The sequence below is a fragment of the Salmo salar genome, chromosome ssa17 (assembly GCF_905237065.1).
Source record: "Salmo salar chromosome ssa17, Ssal_v3.1, whole genome shotgun sequence".
Lineage (NCBI taxonomy): Eukaryota > Metazoa > Chordata > Actinopteri > Salmoniformes > Salmonidae > Salmo > Salmo salar.
Window position 1 is genome coordinate 23,547,163 of NC_059458.1, and position 17,681 is coordinate 23,564,843.

Below are 17,681 nucleotides of genomic sequence, written 5' to 3' on the forward strand. Positions count from 1 at the left end.
AAGGAGTCCATGTCAGCCACAATGGGCGTGAAGGAGTCCATGTCAGCCATGATGGAAGTCAATGAGTCAGAGTCAAAAGAAGCCGTGGTGGACATTCCTCCTCTGGCGGCCAGGGGCGGGACGGAGACCGGGAGTTGGACAGCTATCTCCAGCACCTCCAGTGTCCCCACTGTCTGCTCCAGTGTAAGAGCCACTGCAGCTACCTCATCCACATGGCTAAGATCCACCCATGGCCCTGGATGACACGCCTGTGGGTCACCTGGGCAACGCCATCTTCTACCAGCGCACGGCATGGCTGTTCCACTGCAGCGCGTGTTTCCACACGGCCAGGGAGTTCCCACACGGCCAGGGAGTTCTCTCGCCTCTACGACCACCTGCTCACCTGCCACTGCCTCTCTGGGAAGGGCCAGGGAGAGGGGGGAGAAGTGGGCGGTGAGGAGGGAGAAGGGGATGAGCGTAGGGGGGTGGGGGGAGAAGAACAGGACGGTATCAGTGTAGATGTGCTGTCAAAAGACAGTAGTCATCCTCACAGTGAGCCCAAGGCAGAATAGGAGGATGAGGACAAAGGAGGAGTGAAGCAAGAGGAGGAAGGTAGGAAAAGAGGACTAGAGGAGATGGAGGGAGGCGAGGACAACGAAGAGGACTCCCGCTCAGCCGGCAGCCCCATGAAACGAAAGAGAAGCTCTACGGCAGGCAGTGAGGAAGATGATCATGACGAAGAGGAAGAGGAGGAGCTACAGACCAACAACAACAAAAAAAGTGACAAACACAAAAAGCAGGAAGAGGCCTTCCTGACCAAATATATCCAGCGCCAGGGGGGTCGCTATAACTGTCGCTTGTGTGGCAAGCGCTCCAAGATGAAGGGCCATGCCATCTACCACGTGAGCTACAAGCACGACGTGCCCAAACCTTACTGCTGTAAAGAGTGTAGCAAGGCCTTTATACTAGAGTATTCACTACTCAACCATATCTACCACAACCACAGACAGGGCATGTACCGCTGCCTCTTCTGCCCCTTCAGCTCTGACGTGGTGTGGGGCATAAAACGCCATGGCAACCACTGCAATGCCCGAAGCGGGGAGGGGGAGGGCAGCAATGGAGAAGAGTGATTGGTTAATGGTTGCTAACACATACTGTACCTTGGTAATCAGGAGATGGGACTCTACAGCCAGGCCTACATTATCTAGGTTCTAGAATCTCTTTGCATTGTGCACCTACTAGGCTAGTAACCCTAGGTACAGTAGATTCCACTGTCATGGAGGTGTAGATTCTCAGTGAAGTATGTATTTACTTCCTCTGTACACACAGTGATGAAGAATGATGTACTTTGTCATTCTGTTGACTTTTCCTGATATACTTCTATGGAGCAGATGGACTCAAATGTAGAATATGTACTTTGTGAACTCGCAAACAGCCGTAATATGTACATGACAGCAGTTGATGACTCATAATGCTACACAATGAAACTATCAACTGACAAAACATGTTTTTTTTGTGTGTTTTTTACCTGCCTTTGTATTATCGTTATTACCTGGGATGTGTTTGTATCTTGGAGAACAATACAATAAAAAGAATACATACATTTTAGGTACAATTTAGCCGACTTCCTCTGTCATAGAAGTCAAGACACACACCCACACCTGCACCACAGGAGGTGTGAAACAAACTGTTTGCATCCTGTGCTGCAGGTGTGTGTGATTTTGGGCTGTTCCTTACACCTCTCAACTGGTTTCCTGAACTAACAACAGCTTTTTGCTGTGAGTAGGCTACAGCAGTGTCTCACAACCCATTCTTGTATTTCATACACTGAACAAAAATAAACGCCACATGTAAAGTGTTCGGTTTCATGTGCTGAAATAAAAAATCTCAGAAATGTTCCATACACACAAAAAGTTTATTTCTCTCAGATTTTGTGCACAAATTTGTTTACATCCTTGTTAGTGACTATTTCTCCTTTGCCAAGATTATCCATCCACCTGACAGATGTGGCATATCAAGAAGCTGATTAAACTGCATGATTATTACACAGGTGCACCTTGTGCTGGGGACAATAAAAGGCCAGTTCTGTCACACAACACAATGCCACAAATGTCTCAAGTTTTGATGGATCGTACAATGAGCATGCTGACTGCAGGAATGTCTACCAGAGCTTTTTTCCAGAGAAAGGAACGGTAATTTCTCTACCATAAACTGACTCCAATGTCGTTTTAGAGAATTTGGCAGTATGTCCAACCGACCTCACAACCACAGACCATGTGTAACCACTCCAGCCCAGGACCTTCACATCCGACATCTTCACCTGCGGGATGGTCTGAAGGGGTGTGCTGAGGAGTATTTCTGTCTGTAATAAGCCCTTTTGTGGGGAAAAACTAATTCTGATGGGCTTGAGCTTGGCTCCCCAGTGGGTTGTCCTGGCTGCCAAGTGGGTGGGCCTATGCCCTCCCAGGACCACCCATGGCTGTGCCCTTGCCCAGTCATGTGAAATCCATAGATTAGGGCCTAATGAATGTATTTCAATTGACTGATTTTCTTATATGAACTGTAACTCAGTAAAATCTTTGAAATTGTTGCATGTTGCAAATATATTTTTGTTCAGTACATATTTTGTATTGAACAGTACTAGATTGGTGATATGAGAGGAAACTACTTTTGCATAGTAGTAAGATGTGTATTTCATTTAAGAACAGGGGAGTAAAGGTACAGTAGGTGGTTTCCTTTCTGTCTCCACCAACGGTTGTGTTCAGCTACAGTATTTTCCTTTGCAGTGACACAGATAGTGCCTTTTCACCACACGTGTCAACAGCATGCACCCTTGTATAGCGAACTAACGGCATTGGGCAAGACACAGAACAAATTATTCCTACCACATTTCCTGTGTGGTATTGCTGATTATACACTTGAATGTAGCAGCAATGACAGTGCGCATCACATGTGCATAAAGGTAAGTCACCAGCAATACATTTCATTAATCAGTTTAGATTTTACAAATCAATGTTCTTCCATGGAGATGTTAGCTGTAAGTGTTATTTTTAAATATTGGTCACAGTTTTATTTCTATGGTTGTTAAATCAGTGATACTAGCTAGTTTTCCATCCGATTTGCGACAGATTTTCAGGCGAATATTCGAAACTGCGCATAAAAACCAAATTGACTTGTTGCAGATAAAAGGCTGCGCGTCATGACGTGGTGCACATAAAAATACAATTTGCGGTTAAATTCCCATGTACCGAATAAAAAATACAAGTTAAATGGGTTTCCATCACATTTTTAACTCTACTGGCGGGCTTCTCACACAATTGTTTGTCTTATATAGCGAGTGTGCCCGCTCTGCTATAGGCACATGCGCTCTATCCAACAGCAAGCAGGGCGCAGATAGCGCTGTGGTCTAGAGAGCATGTATAGCCTACATGGTGAGATTATCATGGACCAAAAAAAAAAAATCAGAAGGAGGTTTCATCTAACAATTCATAAACTTCACAATGCTGCTTCACAGCTCCACCTACTTCAAGCGATCAAATTAAATCAACGTTTTTTTGTTGTTGACATATGCACAGGGTGCAGCGAGAATGGTGCAAATTCTTATCAGCAAGCTTCCTCAACAATCAAAAAATGTTCTAAAAAGTAAAATACTACAGTATCAGTCAAAAGTTTGGACACCTACTCATTCAAGTTTTATTTAAATTGTATTTTTTTTTGCTATTTTCTACATTGTAGAATAATAGTGAAGACATCAAAACTATGAAATAGCACATATGGAATAATTTAGTAACCAAAAAAAGTGTTAAACAAATAAAAATGTATGTGATATTTTAGACTGTTCAAAGTAGCCACCCTTTGCCTTGATGACAGCTTTGCACACTGTTAGCATTCTCTCTCTAAACACCATACACGTGTTTAGCAGATGTTATTGCAGGTGTAGCGAAACACTGCACCCTGTGCATATGACAACAACAAAAAAAGTTGATTTAGATACTTGAACTCTGAAGCATTTATTTGGGCTGCAATCTGAGGTGCAGTTAACTCCAATAAACTTATCCTCTGGGTCTTCCTTTCCTGTGGCGGTCCTCATGAGAGCCAGTTTCATCACAGCGCTTGATGGTTTTTGCGACTGCACTTTAAGAAACTTTCAAAGTTCTTGAAATGTTCTGCATTGGCTGACCTTCATGTCTTAAAGTAATGATGGACTGTCGTTTCTCTTTGCTTATTTGAGCTGTTCTTGTCATAATATGGACTTGGTCTTTTACCAAACAGGGCTATATTCTGTTTACCACCCCTACCACAACTGATTGGCTCAAATGCATTAAGAAGGAAAGAAATTTCACAAATTAACATTTAACAAGGCACACCTGTTAATTTAAATGCATTCCAGGTGACTACTTCAAGAAGCTGGTCGAGAGAATGCCAAGAGTGTGCAAAGCTGTCATCAAGGCAAAGGATGGCTACTTTGAAGAATCTCATATATAACATTTGTTTCACACTTTTCTGGTTACTACATGATTCCATATCTGTTATTACATATTTTTGATGTCTTCACTATTATTCTACAATGTAGAAAATAGTAAAAATAAAGAAAAACCCTTGAAAGACTAGGTCTGTCGAAACCTTTGACTGGTACTGTAGATCTGGTCTCTAAAACCCTGTTACTGGAGAGCTACCGTCCTGTTGGTTTTCTCTCCCACCAGGTTTCTGTAGAGCTACCATCCTGTAGGTTTTTAGTCCAACCCTGTTACTGGAGAGCTACTCTCCTGTAGGTTTTCACTCCAACCCTGTTCCTGGAGAGCTACCGTCTTGTAGGTTTTCACTCCAACCCTGTTCCTGAAGAGCTACCGTCTTGTAGGTTTTCACTCCAACCCTGTTCCTGGAGAGCTACCGTCTTGTAGGTTTTCACTCCAACCCTGTTCCTGAAGAGCTACCGTCTTGTAGGTTTTCACTCCAACCCTGTTCCTGAAGAGCTACCGTCTTGTAGGTTTTCACTCCAACCCTGTTCCTGAAGAGCTACCGTCTTGTAGGTTTTCACTCCAACCCTGTTCCTGAAGAGCTACCGTCTTGTAGGTTTTCACTCCAACCCTGTTCCTGAAGAGCTACTGTCTTGTAGGTTTTCACTCCAACCCTGTTCCTGAAGAGCTACCGTCTTGTAGGTTTTCACTCCAACCCTAATCTAGCGCACCTGATTATAATAATTAGCTAGTTGATAAACTAAATCAGTTTAGTTACAAATGGGGTTGGAGTGAAAACCTTTTGAGGGTTGTTCTCCAAGAACAGGGTTGGAGAGCCCCTGTACTAGATCAGGGATTCCCAAACTTGTTCCTGGCCCCCTGGGTGCACATAGATTTTTTTGCCTAGCACTACACATCTGATTCAAATAACCAATTAATCATCAAGCTTTGATTATTTTAATCAGCTGTGTAGTGCAAAAACTACACGGCCCCCTAGAGCGAGTTTTGGAAACCCTGTAATGAGCAATAGGTCAATAGCATGTAGAAGGCATGAATGCAAAATACAAATAATATGTCAATAGGAAAAAGTAACTAACTTCACTTCAAGCTGTTTATGACAGTACATTTCCTGTTCCAATTTGTATTTCCACTTACACAGGTGTGAAATAGGCATGATGGAAAGTCCCATGTGAGCGTTACAATAACTTCACCCCTTAAAAGGAACATCAGGGGCTTTCTCCAGTTTTAGTCACAGTGTGAATAGTTAAACTACATTAACGTTAGTATAGTGTGAGGAGAAGACATTGTTCGTCTTTCACATGGATGAATTAGCATCACACTGTTTCTGCATTCAACAACACTACTATCTCGTTACCTAACCAATATCTTTCACTTCCTCTAACATAGTGTGGTTTTGGTGTATTCAAAAGAAATGTATAACACTCTCTTTTCTTCCCTTATCATTCCCAGTAATGCTTGTACCCCAACCTAAGTGACAGGACCGGTCACCCTGGTCAACTCCCCCTGTTGCTGTGGTCAAGTTACTGTTGTGGTCAGTCACAATGAACACCTCAGTAGCGGTGGCCAGAGGGGTCAACAACGCCACCCTGGAGATGCTGGTCAGTCCTGTGATGACCGTGGCTGTGCCTGTTATTTACCTGTCTGTGTTTGTGTGCAGTACCCCCTGCAACCTGCTGTCTCTGGTAGCGCTGCTGAACGTCCATTACAAACGCCATACTCCCACGTCTGTGTTTGCCATCAACTTGTCGCTGGCAGACCTGCTCTACAGCGCCTTCCTGCCCCTACAGGTGAGTCACTGCCACTACAGGTAACACACAGCACAGTCATAAGTGCCATGTACAAGGTTGTCTCTGACAATCTGGCACCGGTTACAACTAATCTGCACTGTTATTGCTGTCACATGTCACTACGTTTCTCCATAAACTTTTCCCTTCTAGTTGGACATAACTAATATTTGATGACCACTAAGCCCGTCTCTCTCCCTCTCTTTCTCTCTCTCTCTCAGGTGTTGTACCACCTGTGGGGTAATGACTGGCCATGGGGCGCTACCCTCTGTGGCCTCACCACCACAGCCCTCAACTGCAACATGCATTGCTCCGTCCTCACCACCTGTGCCATCGCGCTCGAGCGCTACTGCGGTGTCGTACGCCCGCTACGCACCAAACACTGGCGCACCGCCCGGAAAGCCGCCATCGCCTGCGTCCTCATCTGGGCATTTGTTCTGATTACTGAGACGCCCTTGCTCCGCAGTGACCTCACCCTCCGGGTCGTCGAGCTAAACATCACGACCTGCTTCGACGTGCTTCCGCGTAAACTGTTCCTTCACCAATCACTAGCCTATCTCTACTTCCTAGTGGTTCTGCTGATGTTCTACGTGTTGCCGTTAGCCGTCCTGGTCAGCTGTTACGTTGCCGTGGCGAGAGGCCTGCACAGGTCGTTGCCGACGGCAGCTGAAGGCAGTGACGGTAAGAGGGAGGTGTTGTCAAGGCGACGGGCTCAGACCACAGTCGCCTTGGCAACCCTGTGCTTTGTGGTGTGTTACCTACCAACCATCACCCTTCATGGCCTGCACGTAGTCTTCCACTCCCAGGGCAAGAGCCTGTACAGATACTATAAACTCGCGCTGAGCATCAACAGCCTCAACTGCTGCTTTGACCCGTTTGTGTACTACTTTGCGTCGAGGGAGTTCCGGCTGGCTCTGAGGAGGCTGCTGGGGCGGTGTGTCCCACTGGGAGAGGGGGAGGAGCTTGGGACCTCTGAGCTGGTGTCCATGACTGGGGAGCCTAGGGAATCTAAGGGCCACTACGAGGCCGTAGTTGATCACTAGATAGTCATGCTGGAATGGACAAAGTATGCAGATGCCATAGCAAATGACCCAAACTGTAAATACCCCAAAATCTATTTTGTTATTTTATGGACAGACCCTGTGCGGTCTTCATTATAAAGCTGTTTATGCAATTGTTGTCAATGCAAATTTTTATAGTTATTCTGACTTCATTCCGTTGACATTCATTATTGAATAAATCTTAGACATGCATCATCTTGGTATCAAGTGAGTTTATTACTTAGGCATTGATAAGTGCACAAAAAGGCAGACTAATCACACTACTGTAACATACTGACGTAATCAACACAAGAAATGCCCGTTTCAAAAGCCCGAATGCCAGTTAATGTTAAATGAATACGGACAGTAGAAATACACTACATTACAATGAAATAAATACAAGGAAATACATTCAGTGAAGGCCACTTTGAAAAGAATGGGCCAGTGGGGTCTGTTTCGTCTCTGAGTAATATTATTACATACTATACTTTATACAATTCTCCAACGGTTGAAACAGCTTGTTTTTCATAACCTTCATCAGTGGCGACAACAACAAAATGTTCAGCATTCAATCATTTTAAGCTTCATAAATCATCACTGCATTCGTCAGGTGTATAACTTGCGCTGCTACATTTAGAAGGTACAAGTTGCTACGTCGTCAAGCTTTTTACACTCCAGATCACATTTGAACCTATTCATCGCACCAAAGCGAACATACAATAATGTAACAAACCTCCGAAGTGAAGCACATACACTAAAGCTTGGGTTTATGAATAGTGATGATGGCTCAAAAAAGCGTATCTTTCTTCTTCACTCTGAGAAGCATTCTCTCAGAACATTTTTCTTCGCAGTTGCTGAGAAAGGATAGGATGATGTATGCATACATACATAAAAATACACTATCACACATACTAGATCATATGCTTGAGTATGTACATACCAAATAAAGCTATTCATGTACAGTATTTATCTTCATACACACTGAAGGACTGGCTTGTGTGATGTCACACCATGAGGAAGACTAAATATGGGCAAAATATGAATGATGTTTCAAACTTAGCAGCAGGACGACTGATATCGCTTGTCAGATCATTTTCAGGAGGAGATTGTGTGCTTCTCCAAATGTATCAGTCCATCACAGTAATATAGTTTGTGTTAATTTGAAATACCACCTCACTTTTTACAACAACAAAAAAAGCAACATAAATTTGAGTGCTTTCATTTATTTGAGTGTTTTATGTTACGCTTATTACGTTCTCATTGCAGTGGGTTCTAACCAATCAAATTATACTATGTGTATCGTTCCCAATTGTGCTCCAATGCATCACAAACAGGCAAATGAAAGTGTTCTGTGCTTTTTAAACTGAACACCTCCCCATACTCCATCTGTATGTAAGAACAGAGCTGTGTTGTGTAAAATCTGCTCGTGGAACAGGAATCATTGAACATCAACAGTAACTATTTGAAGAAGAATACGTTAAAGTAATACATGACTGGATTAGTATCCCTCAGACTTAATGTCCCTAAGAAGAGACATCCTTTCCATTGTCTTCACACTACAAGTCAAATACACATACTTTCCTCTTTTTCATACACAACATTTTACTTTTTACCTTTCATGCATTCTCAAAGAAATATGGTATTTTCCCCTTAATAGAGGTGTAAAGATGACCTCTAAAAGTGACAGCTGTGAATCAGTGTCTAGTTTATAAACAGAGCGATAGACAGATGGCTGGGTACAGCCAGTCTTAAACACTGTGAGCAGAGCAGGCAATGGTGTTAATATTGATTTCCTTTAAAGGCAGGCAATCACGGTGGGTAAGTGTCAGTGTTCTGTACAGGAGGACTGTATCACTGTCCGTCTCTGCTGCCAGATCTCATCGGCTCAGCCCAATACAGCCCTCTATCCTCTCTAATTACCCTTCATTATCTCTCTATACAGTAGCTCTAATTCCTCATCGCAGGCAGCGTAAAGAACGCATCTTCTTTGATGCAGATGCCAGGAATGAGACGATCTGAAGCCATACTACTGCTGTGTCGCACTAGCATCAATCTAACTATTCCTTTTAGAAGGACTGGAGCATACACATCCATCAAACCACAGAAAACGCTCTAACATCGCCGTACATTGTCTCAGCCGTCTGCCAATGTACGACTCCTATAGGAAAATAATAAACTCAATCCCTTCTTGACAGATTCAACGTTTCTGTAACCATCACAGCCAATTAAGGAAGAAGCACTGATCATGCAACTGGACATGAAAAAAGCCCATTAACTACTGAATGCCAATAATGTCAATACACTTCCAGAATTGACTGGTAATGAAATAAGTTCTATCCCAGTCCATCTCTGGTGAGCAGTGCCTTAGCTCCGTTTGACCAGAGGCCTCTCTTCTCTGACATGGTGCCTGGCGCTTCTCTTCTCGGCCCTCCCCTTCTCCCTCACCTTCCTCAGCCTGCGTGGGGGCGGTGTCCCCCTCGACTCACTGTCCTCCTGTGCACTGGACGTGTCCATCCCGTCCCGCTCCTCCGGGATATTGGGAATGGCCCCGCTGCTCCCGTCCAGAATGTTCCTCAGGGAGGGGTCTTCAGGGGTGCAGGTGGCAGTGGTGCCGCTCTCGCTGCTGCTCAGGTCCTGCTCCTCGCTGTAGCGCCCTCTGCTGTGGTGGGGGAACGAGCCCCGGATGGAAGGCCTCTCTCGCTCCACCTCCCTCACACTCTGCTGGGGCTCATTCATGTCCACGCCAGAGTCCAGGCTGGTGTCGTTGCTGCTGGGGGGCCGTGGGTGGCGTCCCTGGAGCTCTATGATGGAGTGGCGGACCGAGGCGGCTGGTTTCCCATCCAGGGAGACGAACCAGGCCCTGGGGTGAGGCGACGAGGCCTTACCTCGGGTCAGCTCCAGGAGTGTACGCTCTGATATCCCCTGAAGTTCACTGGGGCCCCCCATCCCACTGCTGAATGCCCTCATTCCAGCCGCCTCGTTCAGAGTACCGGGGACGGAAACGGAGGACTCCGGGAGGCTGCTGTAACGGCCCCACGCACCAGGATTAGAGGCTGGGCCTTGGGGAGTGGTCTCCAGGGCCTGGGGCTGGTCCTGGCTGCCCTGCTGGGGGTTGGCTCCCTGGGCATGGTGGGGGTTCTTAGGGAGGGTCTGGGTGTAGCTGTCCTGACCGCCCTGCTCAGAGTGGGTGTGGGTGTCATAGGCTCCTCCGTTGCGGGGGAAGGTGGCCGACTTGCAGCCTGATCCTTGCTGTTCCCCACCCTGGCTGCTGAAGCGCTCCGGGGCCTGGAGGATGGCCACAGGCTGGTTGTAAAGGTGGAGCAGCTGAACACCTCCACCCAGGTGGGCTCTATTCTGCTCCTCTCTGGACCTCTCCCTCAGCCTGGCCACCTCCTCACTGTTGACGTAGTGGTGTGATGCCTGGGGTCCCTTGGCCCCACTCCCCACATTTTCATACAGGAGGGCGGCGGACCCACGCCCGGGGTCTTCCACATAGATGTTGTAGTTGGCTTTGTTGTGCCTGGGGGTGGAGGGGTCACACTGGACGCTGCGCGAGGCCAGGCCGTGGGCTCTGTCTCCGGGGTGGAAGGACATCATGGCATGGCCCTCCTCCATGTGGGTGGAGGTGGTCTGGTCCTTCTTCAGAGCGGACAGCTTAGAGAACCGTGCTCTCCTCCTCCTCCTCGGTCCACGAGCGGAACCTGAATCTCTGACAGTCAACACAGCGGATTGATTGAGGAGCAGAGAAGGTAGTCAATACACAGTGGGTCTTTTGGGGGATCTTTGTTATGTGTACGTTTAACTTCATATAATCAGCATTTGTGTCAACAATTAGTAGAACAATCCTGGCCATTCAAATGTTTTAAATTGTATAACTTACTGTAAATATTTTGGACAACCCCCTTCGCCCCACACGCCCCCATCTGTGATATATCCAGCTGCAGTTGACACACGATCAGTAACGTTAGTTAATTAGGTTGGTCTCTTACCCACATTGACACAGCAGCACAGCCAGAAACCCCAAGACTATAACCAGAGTCCCACCCAGTATTCCTATGAGCAGGTAGGTGTGGTAGGAGAGGAATTCCATTGAGCTGGCATGGCCCATATAACCTAGACAGGTACAGACAGAGATGAGTTGATTATATTATGTTGATCGTGGTCAATATGTTCTCCAGGATAGTAAGACATGTTTGAAGACAATACTGAGAGTGAGACTCCATCATTTAGTTCATTTGTAACATTCAATTCATGAAAACTTCATTTTGGACCGTTACAATCATTATACCGTTGGAGGAGGGTAGGGGTGCAGCGATCCAGTAACCCAGGTGAGAAGCAATGTAGGTCCAGACCAGATGATCTCCAACCATCTTCACTATCCCCAGACCCTGGTTCTCCCACGCACCTGGAGGACGAAACATTGTGAGGAAAATGTATGAAGTAAAACTTAGAAGACACAGGCAGATACTTCCAGTTCCACAAAGTAAGTGAACACAGGAAGTATTTTGTAAACAAAGCCTTTGAACAAGTTGCTAAGGTAGGTTGAGTTCCAGTCCTAGTCCTGTTGCGCTAATAGCTATATTCGTAAAGAACAGGAAAGCCAGCACACTGTTTATGCTCCCAATTCTCACCCATTTATTGACAACGTTTCGATCCAAACCGGATCTTCATCTTCGTTTTGACCAGACGAAGATCCAGTTTGGATCGAAACATTGTCAATAAAGAGGTGAATTGGGAACATAAACAGTGTGCTGGCTTTCCTGTTCTTTACAAGTATTCTTTATTAACCCAGCACCTACTGTATGTTTTTAAGGATGTGCGTATGACCACAAACTTCTCTAGTAGCTATATTCCCCACCTGTCTTGGTGTTGAAGTCCCAGGCAGGGAGGGTGTCCGAGGGCCTCAGGTTGGTGGTGTGTGCCAGGGGCAGGGAGATCTGGATGGGGCCTTTCACCTGGACCTCCTGACCACCAGAGTACAGCAGAGTGCTGACCGCTGCCATCGCCCGCAACTCAACACTCCTGAACACTGAACACATACAACAGTGGAGGCTGCTGAGGGGAGGACGGCTCATAATAATGTCTGGAAGGGAGCAAATGGAATGGCATCAAACACATGGAAACCATGAAAACCAAGTGTTTGATGTATTTGATACCATTCCACTAATTCCGCTCCAGCCATTACCACGAGCCTGTCCTCCCCAATTAAATTGCCACCAACCTCCTGTGACATACAAACACACGGGAGAGAATTACAACATGTCCAACGTTTAAAAATACGCAGGCTCTACAAACACTCCAACGTTAAAGAGGAATAGTTTTCAGCAAATGAATAGTTTTCCGAGGGCTACTTCAGCTCAGAATCTTGAAGTATTCCTCAATCTTGGAAGTGTTCAATGCTTACTTTCATGTATCAATACCTCTCAATTCCATTTGTTGGTGCACTGCATGTATTCGATTTGCTGAGCCCACCTGACTTGTTGTGAATGATGCCTGGGGTGCAGTTGACACAGTCCTTGCCTAGGTGGCGCTGTGGCACGGTCAGGTAGGCCATCACTGTGGAGGTGTTTCTGCCGTCTGAGAGCATCATGTGACTCTTGGGGAACTGAACGCTGGGCTGGTAGGAGATAACTGTGAAAATAAGAACAAAAGGACAAGATGGAGTTAATTCCCTCTACCAAAGCACTTCTGCCACAGTAGACTAAAATTGTTTAAAGAGTAAGATGTCGCATCACATTTAGGGTTACGTTCAAGTGACAGTTTCCAGATGCGTGCACATACCAGGTAACTTCCCAGTGATGAGCACGGAGTCGTCAAACAGCCAGATGTTGCCTTGGTTTTGAGGGAGCAGCGATAAGGTCACTGAGGAGAATACTGTAACACACATGAGGTCAGGTCAGGTGACATTCCAATCAGGAAATCATAACACTATTGAGATGCACCCTTCAAAAGGGTCCCTTTGTAGTGTGTCATGTTCCTGTACTTCTACAAAGCCACCAGTAGATGGCGTCATTCAAAAGGGCTTTTTATGGTCCTGCGTGTAAGATTAGAGAGAAGGGAGATGGCTTTAGATGATGCAGAGCATAGCTTGTACCACCAGTCACCTCTCTCTCAGTTCTTTCTCTGTTCTTTCTCTGTTCTCTCTTTTTCTTTCTCTCCTTTGCTCTGCCTTATTCAAGTCAGAGAGACAGAGAGAGAGAGAGAGACAGAGAGAGACAGAGAGAGACAGAGAGAGAGAGAGAGAGAGAGAGAGAGCAGCAGTCTCCTCTTACTAAATACAGCATGTCAAAATGGTGGTCAAAGTCCCCTTAACATTTTATTCAATACAGCTGCAATTAGCTGACACTAGATATGACATGGCATTATGGTATTACATTTCAGCACAAAACGCTTGCCTCAGACTCGCTGGCTTCACGTGCAATACATAGTGAGTGCATCCTGCTTCTGAGAGTAAGAAATCAATACAATTAATGTAGTGTACAGCATTAAATTGTGCTTTGCTCCAACGCAAAAACAAACACTGATGCTAATGTGCTATGTGACACAGTAGGTGAACACCTTATTTTGCTCATTGTGTCAAATCAATGCTTTAAAGGAAAGGAAACAAACAGCTATATCATTTAGTAGCTTGGGTGAACTATCCCAGTTTAAACTCTAGAATTTAGCCACACCCGACACCCAGCTGGTTGGGCGCTTCTCAGGAACTCCTCCAGGTGGGGCCAGACTGTCACAATGCTACTCACTGGGTCTCTTGGTGGTCCTCCAGGGCAGCGGGGTGAGGACATATCCCTCCATGCTAGCTACAATGGTGAGGCTGAGGCCCAGGCTGTAGGGGACCCTGAGCAGCACCTCTCCCCTCTCCCCAGTCAGGGCCTGGCTACTCAGGGTGTGGTTGACAAACACCTCCACCTGGGCCCCGCCCAGGCGCCGCCGGGTCACCTGATCCTTCACCAGGACCCTCAGGGCAAAGGGCGGCTCTGGGGAGACACAGGAAGTGAGACGCAGGAAGTAAGGCTGTTTGTGTATTGCAATGACAAAGTAATATTAAACCTTTGTTTGTATGGCTGATTTTCTACACTAGAATTGCAGAACACTAATGTATGATCATAGAATGTACCAGTGCAGAACACAACCTGTGTGGTGGAACAACTCATTTACAAAGCCACATACAAAGAGACAAGACTACACTAAAAGACCAAGGAGGTGCATTTAAAGGTGTTTTCGAAGGTTTATCTGAAGGTGTATGCCGGTGGGTGGCTTTGTGAATGCAGGGATCCCATTTAAACAGTCTCTCCTCAGATTCAGTGGCAGCTCTATGAATTATCTCAGGAACCTTTAACTGCACATGAAAATGTGATGAGAGCTGAATCTGTGAGAGGTAATGAAAAATAGATCAAAGTGCTGTAGCATCTGTGAGAGGCATTGTGCAGTGTCAGACTACGTTCCCTCCCCTACAACACACACACACACACACAAACACTGACGCTATAGGCCAGGCACTATTTAGCATACAAGGCCATCCCGACAAAACTGCTTCACAACAGCAACAATGAGCAAATGTAGCCTATTTATAGACTACAATCTGTTTACTAAACTAATCTAATCATAGTTACTCATGATAATAACTCTAACTAATATGATGAGGCTTAGTCAATTAAATAAAGGACTTCTGAAGCAAGGCAATGGTGAAAAAGATATGGTGTGAGCGTGCTAAAGGATTAAAACCCTGATCATTACAAGCACAGTTTCACACTGGCCATACTGATAATCCCCTAATCTCGAAAACCTTCAAATGAAATCATAACACTAAATCCGATTAGCTGCCAGGGGAGCAGTCGAGGGGACAGACTATTAGATTGCAGTGAAATTCATAAATCTTAGGAAGATTTATATTGAATGTGTAGGATGCTCTACAACACGTGAGGACAATGTTGGTAAAACCGGTGTGCACAGGTTTACTGATAACAGTTCAATCATTGTGTACATTGTTTTAAAACATCATTGTATTTGTGCGAGGCATTTGCATGTATTATTGTTGTAGCCTATGTTGAGTGAGATAAATACACAAAATATCATATAGGTTAATATCATCATCCTATATCGTCCTATATGATATTATCAATGAGAAATTATTATCAGTTCCGTTATCATGCCCAATGTTTTATTCTCTCCACACTGAACATTTTCTCCCCACCATTTTAACATGCTGGACAGGCCCTCAAACCAGCAGCCCAACCCAAATATACCGCAAACATGTCCTGTACCTGGTGTTAAGGCAGACGGAGTCTGAACCTGATAAAGGGCCGTCTGGCCGGTGATGGATCCGTCTGGGACAGTGGCGATGGCATTGTCCTCCGCGGCCAGCAGCGTGGGTTGGCCGCGGAGGACACCACCCTCCGGCGCCGCCCTTACGACACCATCCCCGCAGGAGATCACAACCAGCGAGAAAAGCAGGTACAGGCGGTCCGCAGGCATGGCGAGAGGGAGCCGCGAACCAAAGACATAACTGCGCGAAATGAGACAGAGAAGGAGGAATGGAGGCCTAGTCGCGCCGCTTTCTTTGTCATGGAAACCTCATGGTGGAACGGAGGCAGGTAACCTAAGTATGCACAGAAAGCAGGCAGGCTGGTGGTGTTGGCGCGCTGGTGCTGATGCTGTGTTTTCGGGGCGTACAACAACAGAGACCGGAGATGGTGCTGTTACATCATAGATAAAACTCTACAATGCCCTCTGTCGGAAATGTATTTTTGTACGTAAACAAAAATATGGTAGCCTACACATGTTAGAAATTGATGCCAATTAAAGCCACACTCTGTCAGATGTGCACAATCAAATAGTGCCCAACGAGCGGAACAATTTAAATAGAGCAAATACATCCCATGACATTTTCACATGCAAATAGCAGAATATTTATATGTAATGTCTCTATTGCTCATGGAATGACTTTCCATGACTGCAACATTACTTTAAAACAATATTATTTGAAGATATAGCCTAACCTACATTGTATAGAAAGTTATTTTACGAGGAAAAACATATCCCTAAACAATGGAGTAGGGGCTCCCGAGTGACGCAGCGGTCTAGTCGCTACAAACACCCTGGTTCAATTCCAGGCTGTATCACTACCGGCCGTGATTGGGAGTCCCATAGAACTGTGCACAATTGGCCTAGTGTTGTCCGGGTTTGGCCGGTGTAGGCCATCATTGTAAATAAGCATTTGTTCTTAACTGACTTGCCTAGTCAACAAAAATAGCCTAGGTCCTTCATTTTTTGATGCCTTTTCTCAGAACTGAGTCTAAGAAAACAAATGTGTTCATATCTGTGGGGGATATCGAAAGGGGCCATTCATATTTTATTTGAAGCACCACTTATAAATTCTAGAAAGATAAATACAGGTTAACGCTCTTGGCTTAGCCTGGTGACAGTTGAAGAATTGACCACTAAGTGGCGACATTGTATCGTTTCCCAACACTGAGGCAAGCAAGATGGTTGAACTTGAGTTCCATATCTATCTTCACAACAGAGCAGGGTCAAGCTCAACGAGAAAAAGCCACACTGGAATCTTTTCTTTTTCAAAAATTGATATTTCTATTGGTTGTCTATATGGCTGTGGAATCTTTGAACGTAAGTCATAAGCTCTGTGCAACTAGTAGGCCTAGAAAAAGTGAGACCATCTCAATCAGTGGTCAGAACTATGGCCAATGTCACCCTCTCCTCATATATGGAACCAGTTAACATTTAAAGAAGTCTATTCTAATATTCTGTGTGTTGCTTTGTTGTTGTTGTCATTTACCAGATGATCTTATCCAGAGCGAATTACAGGAGCAATTCGGTTTAAGTGCCTTGCTCAAGGGCACATCGATAGACTTCCTCCCTAGTCGGCTCGGGGATTCAAATCAGCGGCTTTTCAGTTATTGGCCCAGCACTCTTAACTGCTAGGCTACCTTCCATCTTAAGGAGACAGCCCACCAGAGGGAGGTAGACTGGATAAACATCCACAAAATCACAGTCTCTTCTCCTTTTAGAATCTCTCCCAGTGTGCTGACTTCCTCTTCTGATTGAGGGATTGTGTCCCAAATGGCGCCCTGTTCCCTATATAGTGCACTACTTTTGACCAGGGCACATAGGGTCCCATATGTAGTGCACTAAATAGGGAATAGGGTGCCAACAGTGTGCCATTTGCGACAGAACCAGGGAGTGTCATGTCCGTCCACAACAGTAGCCTAATCAGTGAAGCGGATGGCAGTTAAACAAGTATGATGGGTTAAATGAATAGCCTCTCCAAATGGCTCAGTGATTCATGTTTGTGATGTCCCTCTCTCCCAGTTGCAAATTGCTTTGAATGGGACACATTAAATTAAATACATTTCTTCCAGATATGGACTATCCAGGGGGGCTAT

The 17,681-nt window shown here is 45.5% G+C and overlaps 2 protein-coding genes across 3 annotated transcripts; one reads left to right on the forward strand and one right to left on the reverse strand.

Annotated features, from left to right (window-relative positions):
• The first annotated feature begins 2,759 nt into the window (after positions 1 to 2,759).
• LOC106575526 (P2Y purinoceptor 8) lies at positions 2,760 to 7,497 on the forward strand. Its single transcript, XM_014152078.2, has 3 exons — positions 2,760 to 2,941; positions 5,907 to 6,244; positions 6,463 to 7,497. The coding sequence occupies exons 2-3, from the start codon at positions 5,999 to 6,001 to the stop codon at positions 7,282 to 7,284; spliced, it is 1,068 nt and encodes a 355-aa protein (XP_014007553.1). The 5' UTR covers positions 2,760 to 2,941; positions 5,907 to 5,998; the 3' UTR covers positions 7,285 to 7,497.
• Positions 7,498 to 7,499: 2 nt separating this feature from the next.
• On the reverse strand, positions 7,500 to 16,015 carry LOC106575528 (protein FAM171B). 2 transcript variants are annotated; one of them, XM_014152079.2, is made up of 9 exons: positions 15,546 to 16,015; positions 14,025 to 14,258; positions 13,063 to 13,155; positions 12,754 to 12,912; positions 12,140 to 12,310; positions 11,570 to 11,686; positions 11,326 to 11,394; positions 11,162 to 11,219; positions 7,500 to 10,990 (listed from the first exon to the last, which is right to left on the reverse strand). In XM_014152079.2, exons 1-9 carry the CDS (start codon positions 15,754 to 15,756, stop codon positions 9,646 to 9,648), a joined length of 2,457 nt encoding a protein of 818 aa, XP_014007554.2. In that variant the 5' UTR covers positions 15,757 to 16,015; the 3' UTR covers positions 7,500 to 9,645. The 2 variants fall into 2 exon arrangements, with proteins under 2 accessions (XP_014007554.2, XP_045555033.1); XM_045699077.1 differs by lacking the exon at positions 11,162 to 11,219 and having other exon boundaries at positions 11,271 to 11,394; positions 15,546 to 16,014.
• Positions 16,016 to 17,681: the final 1,666 nt, after the last annotated feature.